This window comes from Zea mays, chromosome 4 (genome assembly GCF_902167145.1).
Source record: "Zea mays cultivar B73 chromosome 4, Zm-B73-REFERENCE-NAM-5.0, whole genome shotgun sequence".
Taxonomy (NCBI): Eukaryota; Viridiplantae; Streptophyta; class Magnoliopsida; order Poales; family Poaceae; genus Zea; species Zea mays.
Genome location: NC_050099.1, coordinates 216923608 through 216949307, shown reverse-complemented (window position 1 = coordinate 216949307; position 25700 = coordinate 216923608). Strand labels below are relative to the sequence as shown.

The following is a 25700-nucleotide window of genomic DNA, read 5'->3' as shown; positions in this document are numbered from 1 at the left end:
CCTCAGTCGGCAAGGTCGAAGTGACCGCAGTCACTTCGCTCTTCCACTGACCGACCTGACAGGAAAACAGCACCGCTCGCCCCTCTCCGACTGCTGTGCCACCCGCCAGGGTAAGGCTGACAACAGCTAAGTTCAGCCTCAGGCGCAACAGCAAGCTCCGTCTCGCCCGACCTTGGGCCTCGACCTCAGGAGGAGGTCTCCGCCTCGCTCGACCCTAGGGCTCGGCCTCAACCTCGGCCTCGGAAGGTGGTCTCCGCCTCGCCCGACCCCAGGGCTCGGCCTCAACCTCAGCCTCGAAAGGAGGACTCCGCCTCGCTCGACCCCAGGGCTCAGCCTCAACCTCAGCCTCGGAAGGTGGTCTCCGCCTCGCCCGACCCGTGGGCTCGGCCTCAACCTCGACCTCGGGAGGAATCGTGTCCTCGCCCGACCCCAGCCTCGGCCTTAGGAGGAGTCTCCGCCTCGCCAAACCTTGGGCTCGGACCGACCGCACCACAGGGGATACATCATTACCCTACCCCTAGCTAGCTCAGACTACGGGGGAACAAGACCGGTGTCCCATCCAGGCTCGCCCCGGTAACAAGTAATGATGGCTCCCCGCGTGCGTCCATGACGACGGCGGTTCTCAGCCCCCTACGGAAGCAAGGAAACGTCAACAAGGTCCCAGCAGCCCTGACAGCTGTGCTTCTATAGGGCTCAAGCACTCCTCTGACGACCACGATACCACATGCATAGGGCTCTAGCACCTCTCCGACAGCCACGTTGGCATGTACACAGGGCGCTGGCACCTCTCTGCCGGACGCGTTAGCGCATAGCTACACCCCCATTGTACACCTGGACCCTCTCCTTGCATCTATAAAAGGAAGGTCCAGGGCCCTCATGCGAGAGGGTCGCGCGGGAGGACAGGCTGACGAACAGGCTCACTCTCTCTCTCTCTCCCTCGCGAACGCTTGTAACCCCTACTACAAGCGCATCCCCCCTGGCGCAGGATAACACGAGCCGCGTTTTCCCCCCTTGTGTTCCATCTCGCGCCAACCCATCTGGGCTGGGACACGCAGCGACAATTTTACTCGTCGGTCCAGGGACCCCCCGGGGTCGAAATGCCGACAGTTGGCGCGCCAGGTAGGGGCCTGTTGCATGTTGACGAACAACTTCCCATTGAGTTCCAGATGGGTAGTCTCCAGCAACCTCTTCAGCACGGGACGCTGCTCCGTTTCGGGAGTCTCGAGTTCATGTCCCTCGACAGCAGCTACGACATGGTACTCCTTCCCCCGCAGCGCGACAGCGACAACGGCGGCTGTCAGCTCGCCCGACGGCGGCGGACTCGACGACGTCTTCCCCCCGTGGCGGAAGAGCAGCATCCGGGTTTGTCCCGTCGCCTTCCTCGCCGCAGGAGGAGGAGGCGGGGCAACCGTGGCTAGGTAGGAGGCGGCACCTCGTCGGCTGTCGAGCGAGTCGACGACGCTGGCACCCCAGCGGGGGGACATGTCGGGCGTTGTCCTCGCGCCTGAGACGATGACGAGTGTCGTTTCCCCGCAACATGGCAGCCCCAAAGCGGACAGATGACGCCAGCACACTCGCGAAGGGCTTGCTGGGCGTTAGCCTCGTACTTGAGATAACGGTGCAGTCCGTCCCCGACGCGACTTCGACACCATCCATCGATTGAGAGGTACCGTCCGTTTTCCACCCTGTGCCTTTTAGATTCAGCTTCAATCCACCAAGCGACCCCGCTTCGGTGAGCGCTTTCATAAAGGCATATCCTAACCTTCCGGGGTACCATATGTGGTCAACCTAGGACCGACTGACGACCGTCTCGACCTACGGGCCCCCGAGTTCCGAGGAAGAAGACGAGCCCGACTCTGGTTGGGATTTCTCCAGGCTCGGTAATCCCAGTGCCATGCAAGACTTCATGACCACATGTGACTACTGCCTCTCTGATTGCTCCGATGATGGCCACAGCCTTGACGACGAGGGTTGTGGCCCAAGTCGCGAATGTTTCCACATCGATCTAGGGGGTCACGACGAAGGCAACCACCTTGGTATGCCGGAGGATGACGATCCCCCTGGGCCTGCGCCTCACGTTGACATCCTGTGGGAGCTAGCTGTGGTCCCAGTCCTTGCGGGGGGTCAGGACACACAGCTCGAGCAAATCCGCGAGATGCAGGCCAAGCTCGATGAGGAAGCAGGACAACTTGTGCAGCTCCAGCAAAACATCGAGCAGGAGTGGGCAGGCCGAGCACTCGCTAGAGAAGCGCGTCATTAGGCCCGGGATGTCTAGCGTCATATCGCTAACGATGCCAGGGCAAGGCTGCCCCCGGCCTCGAGTGGGGTCGGCCAGAATCTGGCTGCAGCGGCAATACTACTCCGAGCGATGTCGGAGCCATCCACCACCGAGGGGCGGCGTATCCAGGGAGAACTCAAGAATCTCCTGGAGGATGCCACGGTCCGACGGGCCAAGAGCTCTGCCTTCCGAAGGCAAGGGTGCCCCCCGGAGCATCGCGCAACGACTTCCCGATTCATGCGGGAAGCCTCGGTCCACACTGGGCGCACGCGGGACGCAACGTCTGTAGCCCCGGGTCGCCTCGACAACGAGCACCACCGCCGCGACCGTCGAGCCCGCCTCGACGAGAAGGTGCGCCAAGGCTACCACCCCAGGCGTGGGGGACGCTACGACAGCGAGGAGGATCAGAGCCCCTCGCCTGAACCACCTGTTCCGCAAGCCTTCAGCCGGGCCATACGACGGGTGCCGTTCCCGACCCGGTTCCGAGCCCCGACTACTATCGCCAAGTACTCGGGGGAAACTAGGCCGGAACTGTGGCTTGCGGACTACCGGCTGGCCTGCCAGCTGGGTGGAACGGACGATGACAATCTCATCATCCGCAACCTCCCCCTATTCCTCTCCGACGCCGCCCGAGCCTGGCTGGAGCATCTGCCTCCTGCGCAGATCTCAAACTGGGACGACCTGGTCAAGGCTTTCGTTGGAAACTTCCAGGGCACGTACGTGCGCCCTAGGAACTCTTGGGATCTCCGAAGCTGCCGCCAGCAGCCAGGGGAATCCCTGCGAGAGTACATCCGGTGGTTTTCGAAGCAGCGCACCGAGCTGCCCAACATCACCGACTCGGATGTCATCGGGGCGTTCCTCGCCGGCACCACTTGCCGCGACCTGGTGAGCAAACTGGGTCGCAAGACTCCCACCAAGGCGAGCGAGTTGATGGACATCGCCACCAAGTTCGCCTCTGGTCAGGAGGCGATCGAAGCCATCTTCCGGAAGGACAAGCAGCCTCAGGGACGTCAGCAGGAAGATGTCCCCGAGGCGTCCGCCCAGCGCGGCACGAAGAAGAAGGCCAAGAAGAAGGCGCAAGCGAAACGCGACGCCGCTGACGCGGATCTCGTCGCTGCTGCCGAGCACAGGAACCCTCGGAAGCCTCCCGGAGGGGCCAACCTGTTCGACAAGATGCTCAAGGAGTCGTGCCCCTATCACCAGGGCCCCGTCGAGCACACCCTTGAGGAATGCGTCATGCTTCGACGCTACTTCCATAAGACCGGGCCCCTGGCGGAAGGTGGCAAAGGCCAAGACAACGACAAGAAGGAGGGTGACAAGGCAGAAGAGTTCCCCGAGGTCCACGGCTGTTTCATGATCTACGGTGGGCGAGTGGCGAACGCCTCGGCTCGGCACCGCAAGCAAGAGCGCCGGGAGGTCTGCTCGGTAAAGGTGGCGGCACCAGTCTACTTAGACTGGTCCGACAAGCCCATCACCTTCGACCAAGGCGACCACCCCGACTGCGTGCCGAGCCCAGGAAAGTACCCGCTCGTCGTCAACCCCGTCATCGGCAACACCAGGCTCACCAAGGTCCTCATGGACGGATGCAGCAGCCTCAACATCATCTACGCCGAGACCCTCGGGCTCTTGGAGATCGATCTGTCCACGATCCGGGCCGGTGAGGCGCCCTTTCACGGGATCATCCCCGGGAAGCGCGTCCTGCCCCTTGGACAACTCGATCTGCCCGTCTGCTTCGGAACTCCCTCCAACTTCTGAAAGGAAACTCTCACGTTCGAGGTGGTCGGGTTCCGAGGAACCTACCACGCGGTGCTGGGGAGACCGTGCTACGCCAAGTTCATGGTCGTCCCCAACTACACCTACCTCAAGCTCAAGATGTCGGACCCCAACGGGGTCATCACCGTCGGATCCACGTACCGACACGCGTACGAATGCGATGTGGAGTGCGTGGAGTATGCTGAGGCCCTCACCGAGTCCGAGGCCCTCATCACTGACCTGGAGTGCCTCTCCAAGGAGGTGCCTGATGCGAAGCGCCACGCCGGCAACTTCGAGCCAGTAGAGGCGGTTAAGTCCATCCCTCTCGACCCCAGCAACGACGCCTGCAAGCAAGTCTGGATCGGCTCCGAGCTCGACCCCAAATAGGAAGCAGTGCTCGTCGACTTTCTCCGCGCAAACGCCGAAGTTTTTGTGTGGAGTCCCTCGGACATGCCGGGCATATCGAGGGATGTCGCCGAGCACTCGCTGGATATCCGAGCTGGAGCCCGACCCGTGAAGCAGCACCTGCGCCGCTTTGACGAAGAGAAGCGCAGAGCCATAGGTGAGGAGATCCACAAGCTGATGGCTGCAGGGTTCATCAAAGAGGTATTCCATCCTGAATGGTTAGCCAACCCTGTCCTTGTGAAAAAGAAAGGTGGGAAATGGAGGATGTGCGTAGACTACACTAGTCTAAACAAAGCATGTCCGAAGGTTCCCTACCCTCTGCCTCGCATCGATCAAATTGTGGATTCCACTGCTGGGTGCGAAACCCTTTCATTCCTCGATGCCTACTCAGGGTATCACCAAATCAAGATGAAAGAGTCTGACCAGCTCGCGACTTCTTTCATCACACCTTTTGGCATGTACTGCTATACTACTATGCCATTTGGTTTGAGGAATGCCGACGCGACATACCAAAGGTGCATGAACCACGTGTTCGGAGAGCACATCGGCCGAACGGTCGAGGCTTACGTCGATGACATTGTAGTCAAGACGAGGAAAGCCTCTGACCTCCTCTTTGACCTTGAAACGACATTCAAGTGTCTGAGAGCGAAGGGCGTGAAACTCAATCCCGAGAAGTGTGTCTTCGAAGTCCCCCGAGGCATGCTCCTGGGGTTCATCGTCTCCGAGCGGGGCATCGAGGCCAACCCGGAGAAAATCGCGGCCATCACCAACATGGGGCCTATCAAAGACTTGAAAGGAGTACAAAGGGTCATGGGATGCCTTGCGGCTCTGAGCCTCTTCATCTTGCGCCTTGGCGAAAAAGGCCTACCCTTGTACCGCCTCTTAAGGAAGACCGAGCGCTTCACTTGGACCATCGAGGCCGAGGAAGCCCTCGGAAACTTAAAGGCGCTCCTTACAAATGCGCCCATCTTGGTGCCCCCCGCTGCGGGAGAAGCCCTCTTGATCTACGTAGCCGCAACCACTCAGGTGGCCAGCGTCGCGATCGTAGTCGAGAGACGAGAAGAAGGGCATGCACTGCTCGTCCAGAGGCCAGTCTACTTCATCAGTGAAGTGCTATCCGAGACCAAGGTCCGCTAACCGCAAGTTCAGAAGCTACTGTACGCAGTAATTCTGACACGACGAAAGTTGCGACACTACTTCGAGTCTCATCCGGTGACTGTGGTGTCGTCCTTCCCCCTGGGGGAGATCATCCAGTGCCGAGAGGCTTCGGGTAGGATAGCAAAGTGGGCGGTGGAGATCATGGGCGAAACAATCCCGTTCGCTCCTCGGAAGGCCATCAAGTCCCAAGTCTTGGCGGACTTCATGGCTGAATGGGTCGACACCCAATTGCCAACAGCTCCGATCCGACCGAAACTCTGGACCATGTACTTCGATGGGTCGCTGATGAAAACAGGAGCAGGTGCTGGCCTGCTCTTCATCTCACCCCTCGGGAAACATCTCCGCTACGTGCTGCGCCTCCATTTCCCGGCGTCAAACAACGTGGCCGAGTACGAGGCACTAGTTAATGGGTTGTGCATCACCATCGAGCTAGGGGTTCGGCGCCTCGACGCTCGTGGTGACTCGTAGCTTGTCATTAACCAAGTCATGAAGAACTCCCACTGTCGCGATCGAAAGATGGAGGCCTACTGCGACGAGGTTCGGCGCCTGGAAGACAAGTTCTACGGGCTCGAGCTCAACCACATCGCTCGGCGGTACAATGAGACTGCGGATGAGCTGGCTAAAATAGCCTCGGGGCGGACAACGGTTCCCTCGGACGTCTTCTCCAGAGACATACATCAACCCTCCGTCAAGACCGACGCCTCGCCCGAGCCCGAGGAGGCCTCGGCCCAACCCGAGGCATCCTCGGCCGCCGAGGGTGAGGCACTGCACGTCGAGGGAGAGCGGAATGGGGTCACGCCCAATCGAAACTGGTAGACCCCATACCTGCAATATCTCCACCGAGGAGAGCTACCCCTCGACAAAGCCGAAGCTCGGCGACTGGCGCAGCGCGCCAAGTCGTTCGTCTTACTAGGTGATGAAAAGGAGCTCTACCACCGCAGCCCCTCGGGCATTCTCCAACGATGCATATCCATCGCCGAAGGACAGGAGCTATTGCAAGAGATACACTCGGGGGCTTGCGGTCACCATGCAGCACCTCGAGCCCTCGTTGGGAACACCTTCCGACAAGGCTTCTACTGGCCGACCGCGGTGGCCGACGCCACTAGGATTGTGCGCTCTTGCCAAGGGTGTCAATTCTACGCGAGACAGACACACCTGCCCGCTCAGGCTATGCAGACAATACCCATCACCTGGTCGTTTGCTGTGTGGGGTCTGGACCTCGTCGGTCCCTTGCAGAAGGCGCCCGGGGCTTCTCGCACCTGCTGGTCACCATCGACAAATTCTCCAAGTGGATCGAGGTCCGACCCCTAACCAGCATCAGGTCTGAGCAGGCGGTGGCGTTCTTCACCAACATCATCCATCGCTTTGGGGTCCCGAACTCCATCATCACTAACAATGACACCCAGTTCACTGGGAAGAAGTTCCTGGACTTCTGCGAGGACCACCACATCCGTGTGGACTGGGCCGTCGTAGCTCACCCCATGACGAATGGGCAGGTAGAGCGTGCCAACGGCATGCTTCTGCAGGGGCTTAAACCGAGGATCTACAACGACCTCAACAAGTTCGGCAAGCGGTGGATGAAGGAGCTACCCTCGGTAGTCTGGAGTCTAAGGACGACGCCGAGCCGGGCCACGGGTTTCTCGCCGTTCTTTCTAGTCTATGGGGCCGAGGCTATCTTGCCCACAGACTTAGAATACGGTTCCCCGAGGACAAAGGCGTACGACAACCGAAGAAACCAGACCAGCCGAGAAGACTCACTGGACCAGCTCGAAGAGGCTCGGGACGTGGCCTTACTACACTTGGCACGGTATCAGTAGTCTCTACGACGCTACCACGCCCGAGGGGTTCAGCCCTGAGGCTTCCAGGTGGGAGACTTGGTACTTCGGCTGCGGCAAGACGCCCAAGGGCGCCACAAGCTTACTCCTCCCTGGGAAGGGCCATTCATCATTGCTAAGATCTTGAAGCCCAGGACATACAAGCTGTCCAATGATCAAGGCGAGGTCTACAACAACGCTTGGAACATCCAACAACTACGTCGCTTCTACCCTTACGATGTTTCAAGTCGTTCATATACCCTGTTCTCTTTACATACACAAATAGAGTCTAACCATCAAGGAAGGGTCAGCCTTGCCTCGGCGAAGCCCGACCCTCCCTCAGGGGCTAGAAGGGGGGAACCCCCTCTGCGTCAAAATTTTCCTCGTAAAAGTTTTCTACCAAAACGACGTTTGTGCTTTCCGACTATATCGATAGCAGAATCCTACAAAACGAGTAAGAGCGCACGTAAGCGGCAAGGCCAACCGAGCCGAGGGACTCCTACGCCTCCGGGATACGGACACCTCACTCGTCACCTTTCGCGAAAAGTAACTCTTGCTCGGATAAGCAATCCTGCTACTGACGAACAAGTCCGGATACTCGAAATGAGAAGAAAAGAAACGCAGCTTTATAACACGACAATAAGTGTTTAGGCCTCGGCGGCCGCGAAAAACACATGCATGCTCCAAACAGACTGCTCCGGCAGAATCAGACATCGCCCGGGGGAGGAGCGGCACCCTCGGCATCGTCTCCACCCTCAGCGCCGTCTCCACCCTCGACGAGATCTGGCCCGGCCCCAGACGGCGACGCGAGCGGAAGGATCTCCACCTCGAAGGAGGACGCTAGCACCGCGCTTGGGCCCGCGACGGCCGCGTCGAGCCTCTGAACCTCGGCTAAGGCAGCCTCATCTTTGTCGGGTAGATAGTACCCCTCGCTGACCCGCTCCAGATCCACGTCATAGTGGGAAGCGAGCACGGCGAAGGCCCGCCTAACGCCGTGATGCAGCGCCCCACAGAGTCTGCTGCGCACATGGCCGCCCAAGGCCCGCAGGCGACTCTAGGGGGAGCTACCCGAGGAGACATCATCGAGGCCAAAGACCTAGCAGAAGGCCGAGATAGCCTCGGACATGGCCACGCGGTTGGCCTCCTTCTGCTCAGCCACCTGGGCAAGTGCCTTGACAGACTCATTAAGAGCTGTCTCGAACTCTGCAGACAGCCGAACATAATTCTTCAGACACGAGTCGAAGAATGAAGCTGAATAAAAGTCACGAAGCGGCCGAAACATACCTTCAGCCCGGGCACGCTGCTCTGAAGCTGTGGCTTGGGCGGACTGAGCAGACCCGACGGCCACGGCCAGGTCCTCTGCAAGGGCTCCGGCCCGAGCAGACACCTCGGCTAGCTGGCCCCCAAGGGCCTCAGCCCGGCCTACAGCCTCGGCAGCCTAGCTCCGAGATTGGTCCCGCTCGCCAATGACCTAGCCAAGCTCCAGCTGCCGCTGTTGCGCCTCCGTCCGTGCCGACGCCGCCTCTGCCCGCGCCGCCGCTGCCTCCAACTCCAGCTCATCACAGAGCAGCCGAAGGTCCGCCACCTCGGTGCTCCGTTTGGCGAGGCGTTCATTAGCCTCGGCAAGCGCGGCCCTTAGGAACCGCAGCGAACCCCAGACGTCGGTCTCGCGGCGGATGAACAACGACTTGGCGGTGCTCACATCCGTCAGTTCCTGAGGAAGGGAAGCAGGGTGTTACAAAGAATGCCCTGGTCACGCGAAAGGTATGCCTGGAATCCTTACCTGGAGGACCCTGGGAATGTCCCTGGAAAGGATCTCCATGGTCGACCGAAGCGACCCCATTGCCGCCTCGGCATACTCACGGAGCTCATCCCGAGACTGCTCCTCCCGCTCATCGTCAAGGACGAAGAGGGGTTTCGAGGCGCCGTGGGTCTAGAACTGGAGCGCCTGCCCACGCCACTCATTGGGATCACGCCGCACGGGGATAAGGTCGCCGCTCCCCAAGATGGGTCGCGGTTCTGCACGCCCCTCCACCAAGGCGTCGGGACCCCCTGCAGTCGACGCATCGGGTACCATCGCTGGCGACGTACTAGGCCTCCTCTCGGCTAAGGAGGCGGACTTCCGATCACCGACTCGAGCAGCGGCACCTCAGCCATCCCAACATCAGCGGCGACGGGTGGCTCCATGGGCAAAACAGCGACGACCTCGGCAGGAGCTGGTGCCGGCGCCGGCAACACGTCAGGTGGGCTCGAGGCAGCGGACACGCCAGCAGCCTCCCCCGGCACGATGGCCGCCTCAATGGAGGGGTCAGCCTGGGAGGCTTGCCCCATGGCAACTCGTGCCGCCTGAGCCCCCCGCTCGAGGGCGTCTTGTGCGGAGGCCAGCCAACCGGCGTGGCATGCTGCGGCACCGGCTACAGAAGCCGACACTGTCTTAAGGGCCTTCCGGGGGCCAGACCGGCCGAGCCTTGCCTCCGTTTGCTGAAAAGAAGAGATAAAGCAGGATCAGGGCACACGAAGAAAGAGCCAAAACAGGGGTATCCTCATATACTTACCCACTCTGGACCAAGGCCAATTGTGCCTGCGGGGAGGCCCCTCGGGCCTCGGTCCCCGCAGGCGCTACCGAGGATTGCCCCGCTGCTAGCTTCGGCGTCGTTCCCGCCTCGGGCGCCCGAGGCACCGAAGGGACGGCCTGCCCAGGCGCCGTCACGACGGCCCGAGGATCCACCTCCTGTACAGCCGGCACGGGCAGCTGCTCTTGGGGGACAGGCGGATCAGCTTGACTCCCCGGAGTCACCTCAACTACCTCGACCAAGGGGTCAAGTACCTCCTCGGCCTGTCCCCGCTCCTCGGACCGGGACCTTGACGTCTCGGCCCCAGATACCGACGGCGCCAGCCCATTTGGAGGCTGGCTCGACGACCCCTGGCCCAGCCTTAGATCCGAGCTAAGGCTAAGACGGGCTGCCATGTCGTCGTCCTCGGCATCATCATCATCATCATCATCATCGTCGTCGTCGTCGTCAGGCGTCTCCGGCGACGGCTCCCTCGGGAGCCCGTCCCTCTCCTGCCTCCGACGGCGCCTCTCCAAGGCATCCCGAGCCTGCATCCGCTCGTGGGCCCGGGCCTTTTCCGCGTCCTTCCTCTCCTTCTTCTTCTCCGCGGCGACCCTCCACGCGGCTCGGTCCACCGCGTCCTCCAGGACCGGTGGCAGGGAGGGCTTGTAAAACCCCAACCCCTGGAGACGAACGGAAATCCCAACGGTAAGAATCAAAGGCAACTCGGCGCAAAATAGGAGAAGGAGCGGACACTCACCAGGGACACGTACCCACACTCGGGACGCATCACGGGCTGGGTAAGGGCACCGGCATCCAGCCTCCCTACCGTGCCCGCTACCCGCCTGCGGAGGTTGTCGGTGGAGAGGGAGGCCGAGGACGTCTATGAACCCTCCAAGTCAACCCCCCGCTTCATCTCCGAAAGCGGCAACCGCTGCTCTGCCAAAGGAAGCACCCTCCGACGATGGATGGCGGCAACCACCCCCGCGGCGATGAGCCGCCCATCTCGTAACTTCCGCAAGGCCTCCAGAAGGGGCTGGAGTTTCTCCTGTTTCTCGCGCGTGGCCCCCCAGCGCCAGTTGCTGCTGGCGGCAGTCACCACTCGTTGAGAAAATGACGGGAGCCTTCCGTCGTCGTTTCGGAGGTAAAACCACCGACACTGCCACCCCTTGTTCGAAGACACAAGGATGGCAGGGATGTACTGCTGCGCGCGCCCCTACCTCAACTGGAGGGTGCAGCCACCGGCCCGCACCGCCATGCGGACCTTCTTTTCCCCTGTCGTCAAGGCAAAAAGCACTACGAAGAAGAGATGGGTCCACAGATCCTAGTGGGGGTCAATCCCCAAAAAACCCTCGCAAACCGCCGCGAAGATGGCCGCTTGCGCAATGGAGTTGGGGTTGAGGTTGTGCAGCTCCACCCCGTAGTAGTGCAGGAGCGCCCGCATGAAACGGCTCGCTGGCACTCCGAACCCCCGCTCGTGGAAGGAGATGAAACTAACCACATACCCCGATGGCGGAGTCGGGATGGCCACGCTCGCAGGGACCATCCACTCCGGCTGCGGGTCACCGGAGAGGGGACAGAGAAACCATCGGCGACAAGGGCCTCCAGATCGTCCACCGTGACGGTGGAGAAAGGCCACGGATCGCGCGGCGGAATGACGGTCACCCTGTCGGCCATTGCCAAACAAAGGGGGTGGAGGCGGAGGGGACAAGGTGCGCGTTTTCTTTTCTCTGGCTATTCTCTTAGGTTGCGGAAACCAAAGCAGAAGGCAAGCAGCAGAGTAAAGAACCACAGCTGGCCCCTCTTCCGGATATATAAAGGCCCGGGCGAGGTCCGTTCAACACTTCACCCGAACCTGCCGTGAAATTCAAACTCGAAGGCGAAACGCCCGTTCCTCGAACGACTCACGCACGCGCAACGGTCGCCACGCGAATCGCCCGTCCCGTCGCATTAACTCCTCGGCAGGGCAAGCGACGCCCTTGGCAGGCGAAGCAGGCGTTGTTTCACCTCCTCCATGATGACCGCGTCAAAAAAGGTGCGCCACACCATTTAAATTCATATCCTTTTCCTCCTCCCCTTTCTCTCTCTTGCTACAGGGACCGGGAAAGGGAATATTCCGAAAGGGATCCTTCTCCGCGAAGGAAGCGGGCCCTGAGCCCTCCTACTGATCAGGGGTTCGAAGGCTGGCCCCTCGGAAGGGTTCCACGGCTGCCCCAGAGCACACGGGCTTCGAGCTCATTACTAATCAGGGGTTCGAAGGCTAGCCCCTCGAAAGGGTTCGGCAGCCGCCCCAGAGCACTCGGGCTCCGCGCCCACTACTGATCTGGGGTTCGAAGGCTGGCCCCTCGGAAGAGTTCGACAGCCGCCCCAGAGCACGCATAGCGAGGGATGACTCTAGGTACGTCCGATACATGGCCGAGGCTCGGGCTACGCTCCCGAGGTACCCTAGGACATTTTCGAGACCAGCAGGAGTGATTTTGTTACGGAATCCCATCAGAGGGAGGCATCGAGCCCTCGGACCCTATCAAACGGGATCGGGTCCAGCAAATCACCTGCAGGTACTTTTGGAGCGCGCCTCTGGGCCACTAGCCGACCCTTATCGAACGGGGCACAGGCGTCCACTCGGATCACTCGTTAGCAACTCACTAGAGACACCATGTTCGGTGCCCTCCGAGGACAACATGGCGCTTTTCCCCCCTTCCTCCTTGCGGAAAGGCGACGAAGGGGCGTATGATAAAAGTCGGGACAGTCCTTGATCGTCCTCTCGCTCCGTACAGAGGCTCGGGGGCTGCTCTCGCAAACCCGGCTACGGCCAAACCGTTGACAGCGTCAACAAACCAGCCTAAAAACTCGGAACCTGACCATGCACCCCGGCTACGATCAGGTCGCATGAGGGAACAACCAGGCCGGCCAAGGCGTCACGAAAGGCATTAAGACCTCAGAGGAGTCAAACCACTCCTCCGAGGCCTCGGGGGCTACACCCGGCGGGTGCGCTCGCGCGCACCCACCGGAACAAAGTGTAACCGAGAAAGGCTGGTCCCCTTGCAAAAAAGTGCGAGAAAGCCTCCAAGTGAGTACCAACACTCCCTTTGAGGCTCGGGGGCTACTGTCGGGTACCGTAATTAGGGGTACCCCCAACAGTCCTAAACACGGCTGGTAACCACCATCAGCACAAGCTGCAGAAACTGATGGGCATGATTCAGGTCAAGGCTTCGTCTACTCAAGGGACGTCATCTCGCCTCGCCTGAGCCCAGCCTCAGGCGGGAACTGTAGTCCCAGATGGATTCACGCCTCGCCCGAGGGCCTCCTCAAGCAACGGGCGCACCCTCGACTCGCCCGAAGCCTAGCTCGGACAGGCTTCATAGTGAAGCAACCTTGGCCAAATCGCCTCACCAACCGACCGTATCGCAGGCGCATTCAATGCGAGGATCGCCTGACACCTTATCCTGACACACGTGCCTCAGTCGGCAAGGTCGAAGTGACCGCAGTCACTTCGCTCTTCCACTGACCGACCTGACAGGAAAATAGCGCAGCTCACCCCTCTCCGACTGCTGTGCCACCCGCCAGGGTAAGGCTGACAACAGCTAAGTTCAGCCTCAGGTGCAATAGGAAGCTTCGCCTCGCCCGACCTTGGGCCTTGACCTCAGGAGGAGGTCTTCGCCTCGCCCGACCGCAGGGCTCGGCCTCAACCTCAGCCTCGGAAGGTGGTCTCTGCCTCGCCCGACCCCAGGGCTCGGCCTCAACCTCGGCCTCGGAAGGAGGACTCCGCCTCGCCCGACCCCAGGGCTCGGCCTCAACCTCGGCCTCAGAAGGTGGTCTCCGTCTCGCCCGACCCGTGGGCTCGGCCTCAACCTCTACCTCGGGAGGAATCGCGTCCTCGCCCGACCCCGGCCTCGGCCTCAGGAGGAGTCTCCGCCTCGCCCAACCTTAGGCTCGGACCGACCACGCCACAGGGGATACATCATTACCCTACCCCTAGCTAGCTTAGGCTACGGGGGAACAAGACCGGCGTCCCATCTAGGCTCGCCCCGGTAACAAGTAATGATGGCTCCCCGCGTGCGTCCATGACGATGGCGGTTCTCAGCCCCCTACGGAAGCAAGGAGACGTCAGCAAGGTCCCAGCAGCCCCGATAGCTGTGCTTCTACAGGGCTCAAGCGCTCCTCCGACGGCCACGATACCGCGTGCACAGGGCTCTAGCACCTCTCCGACAGCCACATTGGCATGTACACAGGGCGCTGGCACCTCTCTGCCGGACACGTTAGCGCATAGCTACACCCCCATTGTACACCTGGACCCTCTCCTTGCATCTATAAAAGGAAGGTCCAGGGCCCTCATGCGAGAGGGTCGCGCGGGAGGACGGGCTGACGAACAGACTCACTCTCTCTCTCCCTCGCGAACGCTTGTAACCCCTACTACAAGCGCATCCCCCTGGCGCAGGATAACACGAGCCGTGTTTTCTCCCCTTGTGTTCCATCTCGCGCCAACCCATCTGGGCTGGGACACGCAGCGACAAATTTACTCGTCGGTCCAGGGACCCCCCGAGGTCGAAACGCCGACAACTACCTATGTCGCCTCCAGATGCCTAGGTCTTCATCGTGTCCTTCTCCGGCAACAAACAGGTATGCCCGCCTCTTCCCTTCACGCTCTACGAAACCTTAGAAGTGGGGGAGGCGAGGGATGGGGGTCCCTGATTTGCTGCTTATGGTACCTATTCGATGGCTCGGCATCACCTGTCTACATGGCCTTTCCCTTACCACGATGTCGACTCGGTATGATTCTACCACTTCTATGTACTTGTCACCCATCCTTCTGTCATTGCAAAAATTATTGTTTTGTTTCTATGTTGTTTTGGGTGTTAGTTTTTTGTTGTGCTAAGGACTGAACATAATTTGGGTGTATTAATACTTTATTTATTGTATGCATGTGGTTTGTGTTCTTTTGATGATGGCTCATGTATCCTGCAAAATACGTGTTAGGATTTGGAGATCCATGCGGGCACTACCACAGGGTGCTCGTCCATTGTGTTCTTGGCTCTTGCATGCATTAGATCGTTTCTGAGACCACATTGGTGTAATGGACTCCATGATGTTTGAGGTTGTTGAATTGGATGTAGCAGCAATGATTTGTCACGCTAACAATAAAAGGAAATGTTATTTTTAAACGTCAGTAATTGCTACGAAGTACCATAATTTGTATGAAGCACATGTAGTTTTTATTGATGTCTGACTTTAACAACCACTCTATATTTTGATCAATCTTTTTTATAAGTTTGAGTCCATGTGACTTATTTTAGAAACTTGAGCTCAAAAACTTCCTCTTATTTGGTCTCTATATAGTGTAATTATGCCATTCTATTACCTCTATTCGTTCAGTCAGTCGTTGTGAACTCTTTTCTAATCGCTCCCTTCATTGATCATGTTGTATCAAGACATATTGAATGGAGTAAACAACAACATCAGTTAATCAAATAAAAAATATGTGGAGAGAGAGGAGACAATCAATAAAAAAATCTTGAAATCTTTTTGATGTATAATTTATGTGAATATTATTGTGAACTGTCGTAATACACGGATGGACAACTGACTATATATTAAACATAGGTAAAATTGGATCCATACCATTAAAAGATCCCATCTATAGCTATGTACCATCAAAAGATTGATGTATTGAAATATACCATTAAAAGATAGCACTTCATAGCTGTTTACCATCTCTGTTATCTCTCAGTTATCTGTGACCATTATGTCCTTGGTGAGAAAAAGTAAATATAGCTACAATCCATAATCATTCCAGCAGTAATATAGATGCGTTGCAACTCTCATTTCAGCAACATTACAGAAATAAAGAGGACATGATTTCAACAGGATATGCCCAGGATATAACATAACATTTCAGTACATATATAACTGAACTTTGTTGTCATTTCAGTACCTAAATTGCAGCTTAGTTCTTGCAATTTTGACAACAGAAGTACCACAGACACAATCTATCAGTGTTGCACAGCGGCAAAATATTTACACACAAAAGCGCCCACTCTTGCACAGCCATGCTCACACAAAATAGAGAAGGACATGTAACATATCTAGCTAATAATGAGCCTTCGATTAATTCCCCCAGGTGAGATTGATGCCATCCTCCTTGTTGTAGGACCTGGGCTAGTTGGAGAAAGAGAAGACATGCTTCTTGTTTTTACACCTGGACTAGAGGTCAGATTTGGATCTGCATGGGATGGCTTAGCATCAATAGCAGAGGCTTCAACACCTTCAGATACATATTTCCTAGGAGGCACAACATGGGTCAGATGGATAATACATTAAATTACACATGAGGCATGAGGCAAGGTTAATTACCTTTGTCTTTTTGATTTTTTTGGACGTGGTTGGGGAAGCTCTTGTTCTAATTCAGCTTGAGTAGCTGCACAACCCTTCTCTATGTGTCCAAACTGAAAGCACCTTTTGCACTGATATGGTCCTCTTTTCCCAGCCTCACCACTAGCCTTGATTCTCTTCTTTCTTGGTCTACCAGCAGGTCTTTCTAGCTTTGGAGGAATCATTTTAAACCCGAGGTCAAATTTTGGCCAATGAGTCTAATCACCCAATGGAGCAGCTGTATACTGGTAAGTTAATTTGAACCTCTCTACAGAATAGTAGTCATCTACAAAGTTCTCAATGTTAAGTTTTTTAAGCTGACAAAATAGAGCTATTGCATGAGTGCATGGTTTTCCAGAAATCTGCCATTGTCCACAACCACAAGTTCTTTTCTCAATGTCAACAGGAACTCTCCAATTCTTACCTTCTTTTGTTATTCCAGATATCTCAGCAGACATTGCACCAGTCCTCATGATTCCATACTGCAGCCCTCGGCTCTTCATGTTCAACTCATGCAACACACTTGCTAGGATACGCCCTTCCATTCTGTTGGATATCAAAGTCTCTGAATTCTAGAGCAGCCCTCTTTCTTTTGTGTACATCGACTGGATCAATGACTACATGTTCCGTACGTTTAAAGTACCTCCACTCTTCATCTACTCCTACAGGCTCGTCTCCATCAGGATCACACCCAATAGTTCTGAAATGCTCCTCCTCCTCCTCCTCAAGTATTGGTGGCCCTCCAATTGTTTCCCCATATTCAGGTACTTCTGCCCATGTAAATCCTCTATCATGTACCTCCAAATTATGGTCCATTGCAATAGGCATCGCCTCCTCTTCCATGTTCACTATAGTAAGCATCTCCTCCTCTCCTATATTTACTGCAGTAGGCATCTCCTCGTCTCCTATATTCACTGCAGCAGCAGCCATCTCCTCCTCTCTTACATTTTGCTCACGGCTACCGACTACCATGAACAACTTCACTACTCTGGATGTCCTTAACAAGTCAAGTAGTTGTGCATCTGAAGCCAACTTGCATGTCAGACTACCCTCTCCTGTTAGAACCCAGAAATTTGCCTGCTGTTCACTGGCCCATTTAAATTCTGAAGCAATATCTTTCTCTAGATCAATGATAGAATATGTTTCTGAATCAACAACATAGCTTACTGGCCTACCCCGGTTATACTCCTTTCTACCATCTCGTACACTGAAGTAAGAATTGACAGTGACCTCAACTCTACATGCACTAGTCGGATCAATCCTGCAATAGCAATGGCAAACACATAGAAGGGAGAACAAATGTAAGTAGCAACTGATGACAATTCCAGTCCTAAATGAATCAATTTATTCTGTACAAATTTATTCCCCCTCACAAACAGTAACTTTTGTACAATTTACAAGAAATTGCAAAGATTCAACAAAGAGGAAAAGGATATTATCCTTCAGGAACCTCAGAAGTATCCATGCGCCTCAATTTCAGATCGATTCCTGAGCACTACAAGAGAGAAGAAAATCCTAGGATTTAGAACTCCCAAAGCAAGGAAGGAAGATGAGGGAGAACGGGAGAAAGGTGCATACTGCGTGGGGTGGAGGACGCCGCTGCAGCAAAAACTTGGGTGGCCGCGGGCGAGCGCGCCGCCTGGAAGGCCGCGAGCAGCTCGTCGCCTATCGGGCCTCTGCTCCTTTCTCGCCTCACGCGAGGGAGTCGTATTCTGGCCTGGGGCCAAGGAACGGAGGGGAAAAACTAAAGCCAGGGGTAAAATTGGTATACTCTAATTGTTGATCGTTCCAAATAAAAAAAAACCCATTGATCCGATTGACGGAAGGGAACGGAATGCTATAAATCTCTAACGTGCAATCTTTCCATGGTAAATATCTAAGTGTGAATCTTTTGCTGGTAAATTTCTATACATGTGATCTTTTAATGGTATGTATCAAATTTTGCCTTAAACATATAAAAGGGTACGTGAGAACTGAGGCAAAGATGTAAGCCCGGTTGACACTCCCCATCAGAGAGCCCTCTTGACGCCAGCCCACTCCCAGCTCAACCATTTCCAGCCTCAATTAGCCGAGGCCCGGCCCATTCCTTGCCCACGTCATCTTTCTGTCTCTCCCTCTCATCGCCGCGTCACGCACAGCCGCCGCCGTCGTGCGCGTGTGCCGGAACGGCCGCGTGGATCCTCCGCCCCGTCCCAGCGGCGACTTGTCCGTGCGAAGATGCTGGGGTTCTCGACCGGACAGCTGCTGGTCGTCCTCGGGGCCTGCTCCGTCATGATGAGTGAGTAATCAAACTCCGCGCGCTATTTCCGCTTCGGCCATTCGGCGGCGGCTGTCGATGGCGGCGACTGACGGGAAGGCGATGGCGGGATCGGCACGTTTTGGAACTGATGTTTCGGTCTGACCCCGATTCCCTCGCTTTTGTTCAGAGCCCAGTGATATGGTGAAGATTGCGAGGACGGCCGGGCGGATGACTGGAAGAGCGGTTGGGCGGCTCATAGTGGCTCGCCGGCAGCTGGACGAGATTCTGGGCCAGTCTGCAGCCACCCAGGTATATTCTGAGTACACCCTTTTCTCGCCATGATCCTGTGAAAATGCTGTGAGTTGTATGTGTTGCGGTGATGGTGAATTTCACATAGGTTAATTGGCCTTATGGGGATGGCATTGACTAATATCTGAGCAGACCCTGTGTGCAAGCGTGCAATCACGTCTTCTAGTCCCTATAGGGATAGTAATGTTTTTTCTTTTTTCACTCGTCAATCTGCTGAATTTTAAACAGCATTTGCGCATTAATGTTTTAGCGTCCAGTTTTCTGATTGGGTTCATATAGTTTCATCTGTACATAGATTTCAGTAGTTCTGAAAGCAAAGGAAATTCAACATTAGCCAATAGCCACCAATACAGCCTAGGATAATCAGTCACGGTATAGTTTCTAGTTATTTTGATGAATAATATTCATTGTTGCTGCACATGTTGTTAGTGGACTGATTCCTCCTCTGTAATTGCGATCAGTATTTCAATTGATGGATTGATTGTGGCATTGTTATTAAAACGTCGCTTAAACGTCGTTTAAGCGTCGTTTAAACGACAAAACGTGATTAAAAGTTGAAACGTCCGAACGTTTTACCAAAATGGAGTAGAACGTCCGTTTCACGCATTTAAACGACGCTTAAACGTCCTCTGTGCGTTTTAAGACGTTTTACTTGCGTTTAGGACGTTCTACTCGTTGTGGGCTTTTCCTTTCCTGGGCCAAAAGATGGAAAAACCCTAAGTTCCTAACGCCTAAGCCTTCCAGTCGGTCCATCCCCAGCAGCCAGCTCCTATGTTTTAGGCTCTATTTTGATTTTGCTCACAGTCACTGAGTCACACTGAATCATTCTTTTAGGTCTTGATATTGATGAGTTGGATGATGGTTACTGATCATAGATACAAGTTATAGCTTGTGTGGTTGAACTTGTGTTGAACGTGATCTGTTTCCTTTTATGCTATTTGGTTTGTGAACTCAAGTACTCAACTTATCTATGAACTTATTCTATATTTGAAGTTCTATGTCAAGTCTGAAAAGACGTTTCAACGTTTAAATGTTAAAAAGGTGATTCATAACGTTTTAACGTTTTACCGCTTTAATAACCATGGATTGTGGATCCTTGCACTGTTTCTGAAATATGGATATTCAATATAAGTGTGTTAAACCCATGTGGTAGAATCATATTTCTCCTCTTGTATCCAGGTTCATAAGGAGCTTAAAGACGCTATGACACAATTAGACTCGATCCGTTATGAAGTCCAGAACTTATCAAGATTATCTCCTGGGCAGTTTATGTTGAAGCAACATAACGCTGGTAATGATAATCTTACTTGGCAATAAAGTCACATTTTTCTATGGTTAGTACCTCTCACTACATTATTTAAGTTAATTGGCTCCAAAGTTCATCATTGATTTACACATGAGCAGGCATGGCTGAAGCAGGGAAATCTGACTCCTCTGATGGTCCTACAACCAACGTATGGTGGTATATCATTTTATTTCAGTTTTAGTCCAAGTACTTGAAGGGCCTGGTGCAATGCAGGTCGCGGGTTCGAAGCAGTCTCCTCATTTGCGGAGAAGGCTTGTCTTGGTTGATTCGTTCCCCAAACCCCACTCATATGGGAGCCTCCGTCTGTCCGCCACTGGGTCTGCCCTTTTAATATGAGTATTTGAGGTCTAATGGTTGATATTTCAACAGATTTAAAATGCTTAAATGTGAATTTGCTATAAGTAGCAGCCTGATGTGCCTACTATGACATACAGATACAGTCTGTTGTGTGACTTCAGTACAGATACATTTTAGGCTGATATAGTCCTATTCTGTGCATTCTGGCCATGATTCATTTTGAAATTATTCCAAGGCTTAAAACATGCACAAGAAACAATCACACGAAGGATGTGCTTTTTTAAGTTATGTGTTGTTCAATGTTTTTTCACTTTTTTGTAGATAGATCATAGATCTGAGTGTTGACCATGTTGTGGTCGCCAATAGCTACATGATGTTGGAACTTTTCATTTCAATGCTTGCACTGCACTTGAAACATTGGTTCCTTCTACTTGTTAACTTTTGGTTTACTTCTTTGTCAAGAGATATACTTAATAGAGCTTTTATGGCAATGCAGCAAGAAGAATTTCGTCAGGAAATTCGCAGTATAATTCGCGATGAATTTGAAAAATACTGTAGAACACAGCCCATTCAAAACTCTGGTAACTTTGATGTCTATTTGTCTTCATAGATATCGTTTTATTTCTTTTCTCACTGTTTGTCAATATTTTTCCCTGAACCAACTGTTTGACAATACATGGCTAATTAGATCTTTACAACTATTTCAGTGAGCACAACTGAACACAGAAAACTTCATGTGGCTGATGAACCAACGGCACTGAAATCCAAGGTGTGAAGTGTGATTATATCGTCTCTTACATTTCTAAGCAAATGCTGGTTTACTATTCACTGCCTTTTTACTCCTGTAGGACATGAAGATGGCTAATTCAGGATTGACAAATCTGCACAACCAAGCAATGACGTATGCAAGGCTATCTGAAGCCCCAGGACTTAAGATGGATTCTTCCTTGAGTGGGAACTACAAAGATCAATCTAAGGAGATGGATGGGCTGCTAACTGTACTGCCAATATCAGCTGAAAGTGCTGGATTACTTCCAAGCCGCCCAGGTATGTAACAAATCATGCATGTCTTAAAACCATAGTTTTTTTCCCGAAAACTGGGATGCCGTCATGTAATGACAGAAATAGGACTGCCATTCTTGTGGTTGATGTATAATGTAAAACCTATGCATAATTTCTAGTGTGGTTGTACATTTCTTTTGTAATACTACTCACTATATGTATTAAACTTCTACGAGTTGGTCCAGCAAATGCTAAAATTTCTTGGTGCATTACATAAAACCTGCTTGTGGATTCTCTGTTACTATTTTTTCCCAAGTCATCATCTTTCATATTACTGCGGTAATGACCTTTTGTGTTTCGATTAACATTTCTGCCAATGTATCATAAAAGCAGTTCTCTTCACAATTTTATCCCAGATTGTGAACCCAAGTATACATCGTAAAATAGTCCACCAAAATTCAAATTTATTATGTGGTAGTTTTGGATCTCAACTTGGAATCCCTAGTATCTAATTAACTATGTATTTTATCAAGTGTATTTTGTGACGCTACCTCACTGCAACTATACCTCGACAGCAAAGCAGAGCAACATCATCTCCATTTTGTTTTGTCTCCGCAGATAAACCAACAGGCTCAGATCTAGTCCTTGAGGCTGTGCTTGAAGCGGAAGTTGCGGAGAACGCTAAACTGTTTGTGTCGCAGCCTCATGATCAGCTACCTAAGGAATGAAGACGAAGATGATGTGCTTGAAGACGTTGCAAACAGGACCAAACTGTTCAGCTGACAGCCGCATGGTCAGTTGCCTACGGAGCGATGATGGTAGTTTTTGATCCTTAACAGGATTTGGCATACTAGGCCTGTTTGGTAGAGCTCTAGAAGTTGATATACCGATCTGGCGTCCAGCACCAGCGGTGTAGCTTGTAGTCTTGTACCCTCAGGCCTCAACTAGCCAGCTAGGATTCGGATGCCATGGTAGAAACTGGCGACATAGCTTGTAGCCTCAACTAGCCAGGTAGGTTTGGCTGCCATAGTTGAGGTAAAGCTGTGGCCGGTGGGCACGTAGCTTGTGGCCTCAAAAGGAGCAAGAAAGAAAAATAGAGTAAATTAGTTGTGGTTATCAATGTGCATGGTGATTTTAAAGCTTTTAAGGATGTCATCTGTATTCTGTGTCCTCGCAACACTGATATTCTTTGCAACTCTGAGTAGAGAGATACACGGAATGTTCAGCTTTTCAGATCCATTGATGGTAGTGTTGTTTTTAATGTTCCCAAGACTTCTGAGGAAGCTGCAAGAGCAGGAATTGTGCATGGCCTCCGAGAACCTGATGGTCATGGTCTTTATGGGTTCCTTGCTCTGGAGTCTACATTATCCACGGCTTGGGGGCAAGCCGTATTTTAAACAGTGGGGAATGTTAGCATACTGTCATGTGGGGCCTTTAATAGGTGACAAATGGGCATGTTCGGCTATAAAAGAAGACCGGTTTAAGCTATGGAGGATCATCAAAGAATCCATTTACAAATTGAAGTCTCTATTTCTTCATTACTCTTATCTGCTTCCTCTCTTCCCTCATATGTACCCCGTTCCTCTATCTCTAGCACCTTCTGTTGTACTCAGATTTGTAGTGTTCCTCTAGTTATTGGTTTGAGTTTATGGATTAGAGTTGCTAACAGTTCGCTACATAACATACCACACTTTATCTAACTTTTCTGTATAAGGTTAGACAAAGTATAACGCAGTTAGCCACGAACCAAACACCTACATGGAACTAAACTTTTTGTTTAAGACTATCATGCATATATTTATGTATTGGACGTGCTCTGAAATAGTTACTGAGGTGACATCATATTACTACTAGATGATGCTAGGAAGATCGCCTCCATAATTGGTTAGGCCTTGTTCATTTGTGTCGGATTGTACCAAGAATTGTTCCAGCTAATCAAAGTTTATATAAATTAGAGAAGCAATCCGGTTAGGAATCGTTCTGATCCACCAATCCGGCACAAACGAACAAGGTCTTATCTCTTATAATTCTTGAAGTCGATCGTCCGTAAATGATTTCCGGAGGCGGCATTTTCTTAGAGCCCCGCTAAAATGGTCGCTAGGGGTATCCTTCTTGAGAAATGATTTGATCCAATCTTTTAAATTATTTTCTAGTAATGTGAGATTTTATCTCGTGTGGCTGGCTGAGCGGAGACTCTTCGCTTGAGCTACTTTGCAGCGACGGTTGCTTTTTTTTGCAGTAATGCACAATAACCTGCTTTATCACATTTTCCTATTTTTTTTTCCTCTTAGCTCTAAAGTCTCTGCCTATTTGTAATACCCAAATTATAAGGAAGAATAAAAATAGAATTTGCTCCCCTTTATATATGTGTATGTACCTGTAATGTCATCGCATGTGAACACCTCATAAAATAAACAAAGAATTAATAAAAATCATTAAATTGTGCACCATGCTGAGTTTTATTTGGTTGTGCATATGTGGATATTAAAAATGAAGGTGCCATTAACAATATATTAATATATTAATGGACACATGGAATTTAAACTTTAAATTAGAAAGCAAAACTCTAAATTTATGTGGAGAAAGGAAAAAAACATTAGCCATCACCAAATAAAATTATTAAAAACATATCAATTCATCTCAGGTCATATTTAAGTGGGTTATTTAATTTGGAGACAAGTTTGCCACAGAATTCGATTTAAATTCAAATTGGTGATTGAATGAAGAAAATGAGAAAAGAAAACAAAATGAAAAAAATGAATAAAACGCCTGAATGGGCCAGAATGCCACTTTCGGCCCACTAACCCTACGCTCCGCTCGGCCCACGGGGGTGTCCGCGCGCCGGTCCGTGCCGCTCGCGCGTCGACGCTGTCGCTGAGCAGCCAGACCCACCGTTTCCTGGCTGGCTGGGTTGTGGGCCAGGGCTGTCAGCGCGTCTTCAACCGAATCCACCGTCATCTCCGGAGCCGATGCGCGTCGTCGCTGCCCGCATGCGCCGTGCTAATCTCGCCGGGGTTTTCGGAGAATCAACGTCGTGCGTTGGCCCCGTCCACGCGTATAAAAGCGCACTCGACCGAACCCTAGCCGCTAAACCAAATTTCGTCGCCACCAGCACTCACGATAGAGGAAGGAGGGCCTCTCTGCCATCCTGGGTTTGGGCATGGCTTGGGCATCGGTGTCGTGCTCTGGGTGTTCGCCGCGGATTTGCGCACGTCATGGTAGCAACCGGAGGTTCGAGGGATCATCAGCTCGACGACAATTCATCGCCGTCGTTCGCTTCCAGCTGGGTGGTCGCGCGTAGCGTGGGCAGCCACAACCGTCACCTAATTCCTGGTAAATGAGCTTCCGACCTAATCGCCTTTGCAGTGTGTGCGTGTAGTACCGCGTAATTGCATTATGGTGTAGTATCGAGCTCGGTGGCCGTCGCCGGAGTAGTCCTCTGGCAGCGGGATGCGCCGTCGGGGAGAGGAGAACAGAGCAAGGAAGAAGGACGGCCCTCGGCCGTCGATCATGTAGCGAACGACCACGATTAGAGGTAGAAATACCCCTTTACGTATTGTATCCCAACCGTTGACGCCAGATCGGACGGATGCGTGCTGATCTCGGCCAAATAAAATCTTGACCGTTGATGTAGATCGGAGGGGCGTGGTTGAGAGCTGGTTCAAGGTCTAATCTCAACCGCGAGTGCGTGATCGTGCGGTTGAGATCCTTCGATACCCCTTCGTGTTGTACACTTTGCTAAAGAGCCCTCGGGAAACTCAGAAACCAACCGGCGGTCCACAGGAACAGTCCGCAGGGTCTTACAAATTCTTGCACGGAAGCCCCTGACCTTTCCAGAATTTGAGGCCCAATGGAGAGAGCATTGAAAATCAGAAATTAATATCAGAAATTAGTTTTTAATGCATAAATAAATGTTAGAACTTGTTTAATTTGTAGAAAATGCATATGAACTCCAAATTGATCCATTCCAGTTCCTAAATTTTAGTAATATTATTGTCTAGCCATTAGTGCCTCTGTTTTGACATGAAAGACAATTTAAAATTTATCTATCACTTAATCTTGTATTAAATACATAAAACCTTCGGAAATTCATAACTTAAAATCTAAAACTCCAAATTTAACAATTCCAGTTCTTATGATCTTATTTTAATGTCTAGATTATTACTGTGTATTTTATTTATATGTTTGGTGTAATGTTAATTTTTGCTATACTATGTAT

At 52.7% G+C, this 25700-nt stretch overlaps 2 protein-coding genes across 2 annotated transcripts; one reads left to right on the top strand and one right to left on the bottom strand.

Annotated features, from left to right (window-relative positions):
- Positions 1-16316: 16316 nt before the first annotated feature.
- Positions 16317-18380, bottom strand: LOC103655902 (uncharacterized). Its single transcript, XM_020552321.2, has 2 exons — positions 18295-18380; positions 16317-17589 (listed from the first exon to the last, which is right to left on the bottom strand). Exons 1-2 carry the CDS (start codon positions 18378-18380, stop codon positions 16839-16841), a joined length of 837 nt encoding a protein of 278 aa, XP_020407910.1. The 3' UTR covers positions 16317-16838.
- Positions 18364-22749, top strand: LOC100274044 (uncharacterized). The gene is made up of 8 exons (NM_001148425.2): positions 18364-18606; positions 18755-18876; positions 20056-20167; positions 20281-20330; positions 20976-21060; positions 21187-21248; positions 21328-21526; positions 22100-22749. Exons 1-8 carry the CDS (start codon positions 18546-18548, stop codon positions 22207-22209), a joined length of 801 nt encoding a protein of 266 aa, NP_001141897.1. The 5' UTR covers positions 18364-18545; the 3' UTR covers positions 22210-22749.
- The last annotated feature ends 2951 nt before the right edge of the window (positions 22750-25700 follow it).